This window comes from Camarhynchus parvulus, unplaced genomic scaffold (assembly GCF_901933205.1).
Source record: "Camarhynchus parvulus unplaced genomic scaffold, STF_HiC, whole genome shotgun sequence".
NCBI classification, from domain to species: domain Eukaryota; kingdom Metazoa; phylum Chordata; class Aves; order Passeriformes; family Thraupidae; genus Camarhynchus; species Camarhynchus parvulus.
The window spans coordinates 65,413-76,151 of record NW_022148490.1 but is presented as its reverse complement, the minus strand read 5'-3'; the positions used below and the strand labels follow the sequence as shown (position 1 = coordinate 76,151).

Here is a 10,739-nt window from a genome sequence, read left to right as displayed (position 1 = left end):
TCCAATCACGAGCCCGAGCCCGGTGGGGGGGAGGGCGCCCCGCCCCCCGCCCCACCCCCCCCATAAATCCATATTTATAGAGTTCCGTATTTATAGCCCCGCCCCCGCCCCGCGCGCGGCCCCTCCCCCACCCCGCCGGGCTCGGGGGGTTTGGGGGGGGGGGGGAGGGGCCGGGGGAGGGGCCCCCCCAGGCCCCGCCCCCCCTCAGTCGTCGATGCAGATCACCTCCCCCCCCCGGGGCTCCTTGCGCTGCTCCAGCGCCTCCGCCTCGCGCTTCACCAGCACCGCGGGGCCGTTCGAGGCTGGGGGAGGGGAAACGGGGGCGTCAGGGGGGCACAGGGACCCCCAGAGACCCCCAGAGACCCCCACCTATGAAACCCCCCTCAAGGGACCCCTCCACAAATGACCCCCCCCCCCCGGCAAGGATCCCCCCAGAGACCCTCAAGGACACTCGGGGACCCCTCCCCACCCATGGGTGACACCCCTGGGACCCCTCCCCACCCAATGACGCCCTCAGGGACCCCAGAGCCGCCCCCCCAACAATGTCCCAAATTTTGAGACTCCATCCCACCCCCCAGCCAGGGCTGTCCCCATTTTTGGGCCCCCTAAACTCCCCATTTTTGAGAAACCCCCCCCAAACAAAGTCCCATTTCCGCCTCCCCAATGTCCCCATTGTCCCCAATGTCCCCAGTGTCCCCGATGTCCCCAGTGTCCCCGATGTCCCCAATGTCCCCAGTGTCCCCAGTGTCCCCAATGTCCCCAGTGTCCCCGATGTCCCCGATGTCCCCAATGTCCCCAGTGTCCCCATTGTCCCCAATGTCCCCAATGTCCCCATTGTCCCCAATGTCCCCAGTGTCCCCATTGTCCCCAATGTCCCCAGTGTCCCCGATGTCCCCGATGTCCCCAGTGTCCCCGATGTCCCCATTGTCCCCAATGTCCCCATTGTCCCCAATGTCCCCAATGTCCCCAATGTCCCCGATGTCCCCAGTGTCCCCGATGTCCCCGATGTCCCCAATGTCCCCAGTGTCCCCGATGTCCCCGATGTCCCTGATGTCCCCAGTGTCCCCGATGTCCCCAGTGTCCCCGATGTCCCCAATGTCCCCTCTCACCGGAGATGAAGGACCCCGGTGGCATCTGGCTGTAGTTGGCCCCCCCGGGGTGGGGGAGGGCTCCGGCCGGGGGGGTTCCGAAGGTGCCCCCGTAGCTCGGGGGGGTGGCGTAGGGACCCGGCGGGAAGCTCTGGGGACAGGGACAGGGACAGGGGTCACCGCTGGGGTCACTGCCCGGGGTCACCTCCAGCGGGAGGGGGGTGGCTCTCGGTGCCCTTGCTGGCCAGGTGGCTGAGGATGCCATGGTGGGGACAGGGCACAGTGTGACAAGGTGACAATGCTGATATCCCCGGGGCAGGGTGGCAGTGTGACAATGTGACAGGGTGACAGTGTGACAATGTCCCCAGTGGTGACTCACGGGCGGGGGGTGGCTCTCGGTGCCCTTGCTGGCCAGGCGGCTGAGGATGCCATGGTGGGGACAGGGTGGCAGGGTGACAGGGTGACAGTGTGACAATGTGACAGTGTGACAGGGTGACAGTGTGACAGTGTGACAATGTCCCCAATGGTGACTCACGGGCGGGGGGTGGCTCTCGGTGCCCTTGCTGGCCAGGCGGCTGAGGATGCCATGGTGGGGACAGGGTGACAGTGTGACAGGGTGACAGTGTGACAATGGCAATGTCCCCAATGGTGACTCACGGGCGGGGGGTGGCTCTCGGTGCCCTTGCTGGCCAGGCGGCTGAGGATGCTGCGCTCGCTCATCTGCAGGCGCGCGGCGATGGGGGGGATGCGGGACAGCGTGGCCGGCAGGCGCGTCACGTCCGCCTTCATGTCGCTCAGCAGCTCCTCCAGCTGGTTCAGCACTGCCCGCGGGCACAGAGAGAGAGAAACAGCCCCGTCAGCACCGCCCGCGCCTACTCACGGCTTACTCACAGCTTACTCACAGCTTACTCACAGCTTACTCACAGCTTACTCATGGGGAGGGGGTGGGCGGGAGATACTCACGTGAGAATGGGAGGTGGGGAGAGGGAGGGGGAGGAGGTGGGAGTTACTCAGGGGTTACTCAGAGTTTACTCAGCGGTTGTAAGTGGGGGAGGGGGGCATGCGTGGGGGAGGGGGTGTGAGTAGGGTGGGGGTACTCGGGGGATACTCCTGACTTACTCTGGGGATACTCCTGACTTACTCAGGGTTTATTCTTTATTCTGGGTGGATTCCTGACTTACTGAAGGTTTACTCCTGATTTACTCAGGGTGTGCCTCGCCCACACTGGAAATACCCCAAGCTACTCCTTGAGGTACTCTGGAGATACTCCAGGGTTACTCTTTACACTCTGGGGATGCTCCTTGGATGCCCCAGAGATACTCCAGGGTTACTCCTGCTTTACTGCGGGCCTGCACACACAGGGCTACTCCATGGCTACTCTGTGGTTACTCCTCGGACACACCGGAGGTGACTCCAGGTCTGCTCTGGAGTTACTCCAGGGATACTCCTGGCATTAAATACACCGGGGATACTCCGCGCTTACACTGGGGTGCTCCAGCGCATGCAAACACCGGTGCTACTCCAGCCTTACTCCCAGCATGCACCGCGGGGATACTCCGGGGATACTCCGCCCAAACAGCCCCGGGTGAGGAGGGAGGAGGGAGGGAGGGAAGGGATCAAGGCGTAAACTACTCCAGAGATACACACAGGACGGCACTAGGGACATACTCCAGCTTTACACCACAGCTACTCAGCAGAGCCACCTCAGCGCCAAGCCACGACCCCTCCATGCGCCTCCCGCCTTACGCTGGCTTTACTCCGAGCTTACTCTGATCTTACTCCCAAGCTTACTCTGACTTCACTCGGACTTTACTCAGACTTTCTTCAGACTTTACTCCACCTTTAAGCTGACTTTACTCGGACTTCAGTCCGAATTTTCTTGGACTTTAGTCTGAATTTACTTGGACTTTACATCACCTTTACACTAACTTTAGTCCAAATTCACTCAGACTTTACTCTGCCTTTACTTGGAATTTAGTCCAAACTTACATGGACTTTAGTCCGAATTAATTTAGACTTTACTCCTCCTTTACACTGACTTTACATGGACTTCAGTCCGAATTTATTTAGACTTTACTCCTCCTTTACACTGACTTTACTCAGACTTCAGTCTGAATTTACTCAGAATTCACTTGGACTTTACATCACCTTTACACTAACTTTAGTCTGAATTTACTCAGACTTTAGTCCAACCTTATTCAACCTTACTCCGACTTCAGTCTGACTTCACTACTACTTTACTATGACCTTACTATTACTTTACTCCTACTTTACTCACACTTTACGCCAAGCTCACACCCCGTGCCCGGCGTCGCGGCGCAGCCCCCCCCGGCCCCAGAAAGCACACGCAGAGCAAGGAGACACCGGGAGGCGGCGTTGGGTGGGAGCAAACCCCTCTTTAATGGCGTCACAGGCGCGTACAGAGCTCGAGGCGGGCGCTACACGGGCCGAGCCCCGCGCCGGGCGCGCCGGCCCTGCTGCCGCCCCTTACCCTTGTGCAGCACGGCGTTGGCCGGCTTGTTGCCCGCCAGCGACTCCTTGGACAAGTGCTGGTGGCTCTCGGCCAGGCACTCGACCTCGGCGAAGCGCGTGTTGAGCGCCATGGCGGGGTGGCTGGGGTCCTGCGTCATGTTCAGGTAGGCGGCGCGGCGCAGCTGCTCCTCGATCACCAGCGCCTGCTCCAGCAGCTGCGGAGGGGGCAAAGGAGGGGTCAGGGGGGGCCGGGTGTGGGGGGCTCAGCCCTGGTTTCATCAACAGCTGGGGGGCTCAGCCCCGATTTCATCAACAGCTGGGGGGCTCAGCCCTGACTTCATCAACAGCTGGGGGGCTCAGGTGTTGGGTTCATCCCTCATCAACAGCTGGGGGGCTCAGGTGTTGGGTTCATCCCTCATCAACAGCTGGGGGGCTCAGCCCTGACTTCATCAACAGCTGGGGGCTCAGGTGTTGGTGGGGTCAGGTATCAGGAAACCCAACATCTGGAGGGTCCAGGTGTTGGGTTCATCCCTCATCAACAGCTGGAGGGTTCAGCCCTGGTTTCATCAACACCTGGAAAATCCAGGTGTTTGTGGGTCTAATCTTGACTTCATCAACATCTGGAGGGTTCAGCCCTGATTTCGTCAACAGCTGAGGAGCTCAGGTGTTGGTGGGTCCAGGTTTGAGGAAACCCACATCTGGAGGGTCCAGGTGTCCAGACATCCACCTATGACCCCATCAACAGCTGGGGGGTCCAGGTGTGGGGGGGTTTAGCCCTCACTTCATCAACAGCTGGGGGTTCAGCCCTGATTTCGTCAACAGCTGGGGGGTTCAGGTGTTGGGTCTAGGTTTGAGGAAAACCAACAGACGGAGAGCCCAGGTGTTGGTGGGTCCAGCCCTGACTTCATCAACATCTGGAGGGTCCAGGTGTTGACGGGGTCAGGTGTGGGGAAACCCAACATCTGAAGGATCTATGGGTTTGTAGGTCTAATCGTGACTTCATCAACAGCTGGAGGGTTCAGCTCTGATTTCATCAACATCTGGAGGGTCCGGGTGTTGGGTCAAGGTTTGAGAAAACCCAACAGCTGGAGGGCCCAGGTGTTGGTGGGTCTAATTCTGATTTCGTCAACAGCTGGGGGATTCAGGTGTGGGGGGGTTTAGCCCTGACCCCATCAACCTCTGGAGGATTCAGGTGTTGGTGGGTCCAACCCCGACCTCATCAACAGCTGGAGGGTCCAGGTGTTGGGTCCAGGTTGGAGGAAACCCAACAGCTGGAGAACCCAGGCGTTGATGGGCCCAACCCAGATATCACCTAAAGGTGTTGGTGGGTCCAACCCTGACCTCATCAACATCTGGACAACACAAATGTCCAGGTGTCCAACCCTGACCCCACCCAACACCTGCAGCCCCCACCCAGGTGTCCGAGCACCCTAGGCCCCCTTCCCGCTCATCCCAGCCCCTCGTGCAAGGCCACTCCAGTGCCACCTCAGTGCCACCCTCGCTGTCACCTCAGTGCCACCCTTGCTGTCACCCCATGCCACCCCAGTGCCACCGGCGCCCCCCGGTTTGCTGACCTTGAAGCGGCGCGCCAGGAACTTGTTCTTCATCTCCAGGAAGTTTCCCTTGGAGGCCTCGCCCTTGAAGGGTTCGTTGATGACCCCGAAGGCGCCGTCGTTCTGGATGTCGGTCCAGCGCGCGTAGCCGTGGCTGCGCGCTAAGGATGCCACCTGTCACTGTGTCATTGTGTCACCTGTGTCACCTGTCACCTGTGTCACCTGTCACCTGTGTCACCTGTGCCACCCTATCACTGTGCCACCCTGTCCCTGCATCATCACATCTCCCATACACAGCACACGGACCCGTGGCTGCGCGCTAAGGATGCCACCTGTCACTGTGTCACCTGTCACCTGTCACCGTGTCACGGTGTCACCTGTCACCTGTGTCACTTGTCACCTGTGTCACGGTGTCACCTCTGTCTCCTGTCACCTGTGTCACGGTGTCACCTGTCACTGTGTCACCTGTGCCACCTGTGCCACCCTGTCCCCAGCATCCCCCATATACAGCACACAGAGCCGTGGCTGCGCACTAAGGATGCCACCTGTCACCGTGTCACCTGTGCCACCCTATCACTGTGCCACCCTGTCCCTGCATCATCACATCCCCCATACACAGCACACGGACCCGTGGCTGCGCGCTAAGGATGCCACCTGTCACTGTGTCACCTGTGTCACCTGTGTCACCTGTCACCTGTGTCACGGTGTCACCTGTCACCTGTGTCACCTGTCACCTGTGTCACCTGTCACTGTGTCACCTGTGACCTGTGTCACGGTGTCACCTGTCACCTGTGTCACCTGTCACCTGTGTCACCATGACACCCTATCACTGTGCCACCCTGTCACTGCATCATCACGTCTCCTTGTCACCAACATCCCCCACACACAGCACACCAACCATGGATGCCACCCTCTGCTGGCTGTCATCTTCACTGTGGTGTCACCCTCACCACAGTGTCACTGTCCCCACCCTGGGGACACCCCAATCCCCACGGCGACACCCCAAATAATCCCCCGGTGACACCCCAAGGATACAGGACGATGCCGGCCAGCAGCCAGTAGCCATGTCACCAGTGCCACCCTCACAATGTCACCCTCACTGCACTGTCACCCTCACCATGTCACCCTCACCACAGTGTCCCCAGCCCAGGGACACCCCAAATCCCCCGGTGACACCCCAAACAACCCCCAAGGATACAGGACGATGCCGGCCAGCAGCCAGTAGTCGTGGCGCCGGTGCCAGATCTCGTTGAGCTTCCCCGAGGAGATGGCGGCGCGCTCCTCGTTCTGCCACAGCGTGTGCAGCTCTGCGGGGGGATCAGCGGCTCAGGGCTGTCCCCGGTGTCCCCTGGCTGTCCCCGAGCATCCCCTGGGTATCCCCATGTCCCCTGTCTGTCCCCGTGTCCCCTGGGTGTCCCCGGTGTCCCCTGGCTGTCCCCATGTCCCCTGGCTGTCCCCGAGCATCCCCCGGGTGTCCCCAGTGTCCCCTGGGAGTCCCCGTGTCCCCTGGGTGTCCCCTGGGTGTCCCCAGTGTCCCCTGGGTGTCCCCGGGTGCCCCCTGGGTGCCCCCGTGTTCCCTGGGAGTCCCCGTGTCCCCTGGCTGTCCCTGTGTCCCCTGGGAGTCCCCGTGTTCCCTGGCTGTCCCCTGGCTGTCACCAGTGTCCCCTGCCTGTCCCCTGTGTCCCCTGGCAGTCCCTCGTGTCCCTGGTGTCCCCGGCTGTCCCCTGGCTGTCCCTGTGTCCCCTGGGAGTCCCCGTGTCCCCTGGGTGTCCCCTGGGTGTCCCCTGGCTGTCCCCATGTCCCCTGTGTGTCCCCGTGTCCCCTGGCTGTCACCAGTGTCCCCTGCCTGTCCCCAGTGTCCCCTGGCTGTCCCTGTGTCCCTGGTGTCCCCTGGCTGTCCCTTGGCTGTCCCTTGGCTGTCCCTCGTGTCCCCGGTGTCCCCTGGCTGTCCCTGGCTGTCCCTGTGTCCCTCAGCTGTCCCCGGTGTCCCCCGGGTGTCCCTGCTCACCCGTGAAGCCGCCGTCGGCGATGTTGAACATGAACCGCGGTTTCTCGGCCCTGTCCTCGCGGCGCCCGTTGGGCCGCGCCTCCGCCCGCGGCTCCCGCTCGCCCTTGGGCTCCTCTGCGGGCAGCGGCAATTGGGGGGTCAGGGGGGAGTTTGGGGGGTCAGGGGGGCATTGGGGGGCTCAGGGACACATTTGGGACGTCAGGGATGGGTTTGGGGGACCAGGGACACATTTGGGGGGTCAGGGACACATTTGGGGGGTCGGAGACACATTTGGGGGGTCAGGGATGGGTTTGGGGGACCAGGGACACATTTGGGGGGTCAGGGACACATTTGGGGGGTCAGGGACAAATTTGGGGGGTCGGAGACACATTTGGGGGGTCAGGGATGGGTTTGGGGGGTCAGGGACACATTTGGGGGTCGGAGACACATTTGGGGGTCAGGGATGGGTTTGGGGGGTCAGGGACACATTTGGGGGGTCAGGGAGGTGTCTGGGGGGTCAGGGGGGAGTTTGGGGGGCCAGGGGGCAGTTTGGGAGGTCAGGGACACATTTGGGGGGGGCAGGGAGGGGTTTGGGGGGGTCAGGGACAAATTTGGGGGAGACAGGGTTGGGTTTGGGGGTTCAGGGACACATTTCGGGGGTCAGGGAGGCATTTGGGGGGTCACGGACACATTTAGAAGGTCAGGGACTCATTTGGGGGGGTTGGGGACACACTTGACCCCCCCCTTGGTCCCCCAAAACACCCCCAGCCCCAACAATAAATGAGATAATGAGTGGGCTAAGCCCCGCCCTCTCCAGGTTAGACCACGCCCCTTCAAACAAGCACCACCCACTCTGGTTAGGCCACACCCCCTTCTGCCGAGCCCCGCCCACCCTGGGTTAGGCCCCACCCCCCCTTTGTTAAGCCACGCTCATTCCAGATCAGGCCACGCCCCTTTCCCCTTTATGCCCCACCCATTTCAGCCTAAGCCCCGCCCCCGTCACCTCTTTTGGGGTCGGGGTCCCCTGGGCGCTCCTTGGGCTCCTCCTCCGGAACCTTCTCATCACCCTTGTCCAGCCCCGGAACCTTCTCGGCCTCGGCACCTGCGCCACGACGGCGGTTTGGGGTTTTTGGGGTTTTGGGGTTTTTGGGGTTTGGGGTTTTCTAGAGATTTGGGGTTTTCCAGGGATTGGGGGCTTTTGGGATTTTTGGGGGTTTTGGGGTTTTCTAGAGATTTGGAGTTTTCCAGGTTTGGGGTTTTTGGGGTTTTGGGGTTTGGGGTTTTCCAGAGATTTGGGGTTTTTGGGGTTTTGGGGTTTTCCAGAGATTTGGGGTTTTGGGGGTTTTGGGGTTTAGGGTTTTTGGAATTTTTGGGATTTGGGGTTTTGGGGTTTGCCAGGGATTTGGGGCTTTTGGGATTTGGAGTTCTGGGATTTGGGATTTTGGGGTTTGGGGTTTTCCAGGGATTTGGGGCTTTTGAGGATTTGGGGTTTTTGCGGTTTTCCGGGGGTTTTGGGGTTTGGGGGTTTTTGGGATTTGGGGCTTGGACTTTCTGGGATTTGGGTTTTTTGGGGTATCCAGGATTTGGGGTTTTCAGGGTTTAGGGTTTTTGGAATTTGGCATTTCTGGGATTTGGGGTTTTTGGCATTTCTGGGATTTTGGGTTTTTGGGATTCGGGGTTTTTGGGATTTGGGCTTTCCCAGGCTCTCACCTGGCCGCTCCTCGCGGGCCGGGGGCCCTTCGGCCTCGGGGTCCCTGTGGCCGGGTCCCTCCTCCTCCTCCCCCTTGCGGGGCCCTTCGGCCTCGCTGCCATCGCCCGGCGACGGTGGCACCTCGGGGACAGGAGGCTGCGGGGACACGAGGGGCTGTCACCCTCGCTGTCCCCATCCATGGGAGTGACAGTGACGGGGGACACGGGGACAGGGACAGGGTTGGGGACAGTCGTGTCACTCACATCTGTCTCCATCTTCTCGGGGCCTTTGGGCTCCTTCTCGTCCCTGGTGTCACCCTCGTCCCTGTCCGGGGGTGGCCCTGGCCCGTCCCCGCGCTCGCTGGGCGCCGGCGTGGCTGGGGACAGGGGACGTCAGCACATCGGTCCCCATCCTGTCCCCAGCTGTGTCCCCATGTCCCCAGCCACGTCCCTGTGTCCCCATCCCTGTCCCCATCCCTGTCCCCACCCCTGTCCCTGTGTCCCCAGCCGTGTCCCTGTGTCCCCACCCTGTCCCCATCCCTGTCCCCATCCCTGTCCCCATGTCCCCCCCATTGTGTCCCCGTGTCCCCACCCCTGTCCCCATGTTCCCATCCACGTCCCCATTCCTGTCCCCATATCCCCATCCCTGTCCCCCATCCCTGTCCCCATCCCTGTCCCTGTGTCCCCATCCTGTCCCCATCCCTGTCCCCATGTCCCCCCCATTGTGTCCCCAGCCGTGTCCCCATCCCTGTCCCCCATCCCTGTCCCCATCCCTGTCCCTGTGTCCCCATCCCTGTCCCCCATCCCTGTCCCCATCCCTGTCCCTGTGTCCCCATCCATGTCCCCATCCCGGTCCCCATATCCCCCCCATGTCTCCATCCCTGTCCCTGTCCCCATGTCCCCCCCATTGTGTGCCCCCCATTGTGTCCCCACCCCCGTCCCCGTGTCCCCCCCATTGTGTCTCCATCCCGGTCCCCGTGTCCCCCCCATTGTGTCCCCCCCATCGCGCGGTACCGGGTGTGGGGGGCGCGGGGCTGGGGGGGCCGCTCTGCTCGGGGCTGGGGGGGCCGGTCTTGGCGGGGGAGGAGGCGCGGGACGAGCGCTTGGAGTCGGCGCTGGGCTCGGGGGCCAGCTCGGGCAGGGACCAGCGCCCGTTGATGTGCTCGAACTCCTGCACCTGGACCGGGGACACAAAGTGGTCAGGGGACCCCAAAAACACCCAAAATCCACCCCAAAAACCTCAAAATCCACCCCTAAAACCTCCCCAGGGCCCAGTTCAGGCAGGGACCAGCGCCCGTTGATGTGCTCGAACTCCTGTACCTGGACCGGGGACACAATGCGGTCAGGGGAACACAGAAACCCCAAAATCCTGAAAATCCACCCCAAAAACCTCAAAATCCACCCCAAACCCTCCCCAGGGCCAGCTCGGGCAGGGACCAGCGCCCGTTGATGTGCTCCAACTCCTGCACCTGGACGGGGCTCAGGGCTGCCTCCAGGTGTATCCCCAAGACTGTCCCAGCCTGTCCCCAAGGTGTGCCCAGGTGTTCAGGCTGTCCCAGGCTGTCCCCAGGTGTTCAGCTGTCTCCAGGGATGTCCCCAGGTGTCCCAGGGCAGTTCCCAGGCTGTCCCCAGGTGTGTCCTCAGGGATGTCCCCAGCCTGTCCCCAGGCTGTCCCCAGGTGTCCCCAGTACCTTTTTCTTGACGAGGGACATGACTCCGATGCGGGTCAGCACCTGCTGCCGGCTCAGCCCCTCCCTGGGGACGCCGTCCGCAAAGGTCTCGGAGCCGTCGGCGCCCGGCTCGCACAGGTGGCGCATGAACAGGGACACGTAGGCCCTGGGGACAACGGGGACAGCGTGAACGGGGACACGTAGGCCCTGGGGACAGCGCTCAGGGCCACCGCTGGGCCACCAGCCCCGGGCCACCAACCCCTGTGCCACTGCCGCCACC

At 62.0% G+C, this 10,739-nt stretch overlaps 1 protein-coding gene across 1 annotated transcript in view; it reads right to left on the bottom strand.

Moving 5' to 3' along the window:
* Positions 1-186: 186 nt before the first annotated feature.
* Positions 187-10,739, bottom strand: part of CHD3 (chromodomain helicase DNA binding protein 3) — a 38,987-nt gene continuing 28,434 nt past the window's right edge. The window contains exons 34-45 of the mRNA XM_030970565.1: positions 10,481-10,625; positions 9,804-9,966; positions 9,054-9,166; positions 8,811-8,946; positions 8,104-8,202; positions 7,122-7,235; positions 6,312-6,420; positions 5,135-5,267; positions 3,580-3,775; positions 1,746-1,909; positions 1,110-1,239; positions 187-302 (exon numbers count right to left, since the gene is read on the bottom strand). Coding sequence (XP_030826425.1) covers positions 205-302; positions 1,110-1,239; positions 1,746-1,909; positions 3,580-3,775; positions 5,135-5,267; positions 6,312-6,420; positions 7,122-7,235; positions 8,104-8,202; positions 8,811-8,946; positions 9,054-9,166; positions 9,804-9,966; positions 10,481-10,625 — 1,600 coding nt within the window. The 3' untranslated portion in view covers positions 187-204. The remainder of the gene's footprint in view (positions 303-1,109; positions 1,240-1,745; positions 1,910-3,579; positions 3,776-5,134; positions 5,268-6,311; positions 6,421-7,121; positions 7,236-8,103; positions 8,203-8,810; positions 8,947-9,053; positions 9,167-9,803; positions 9,967-10,480; positions 10,626-10,739) is intronic.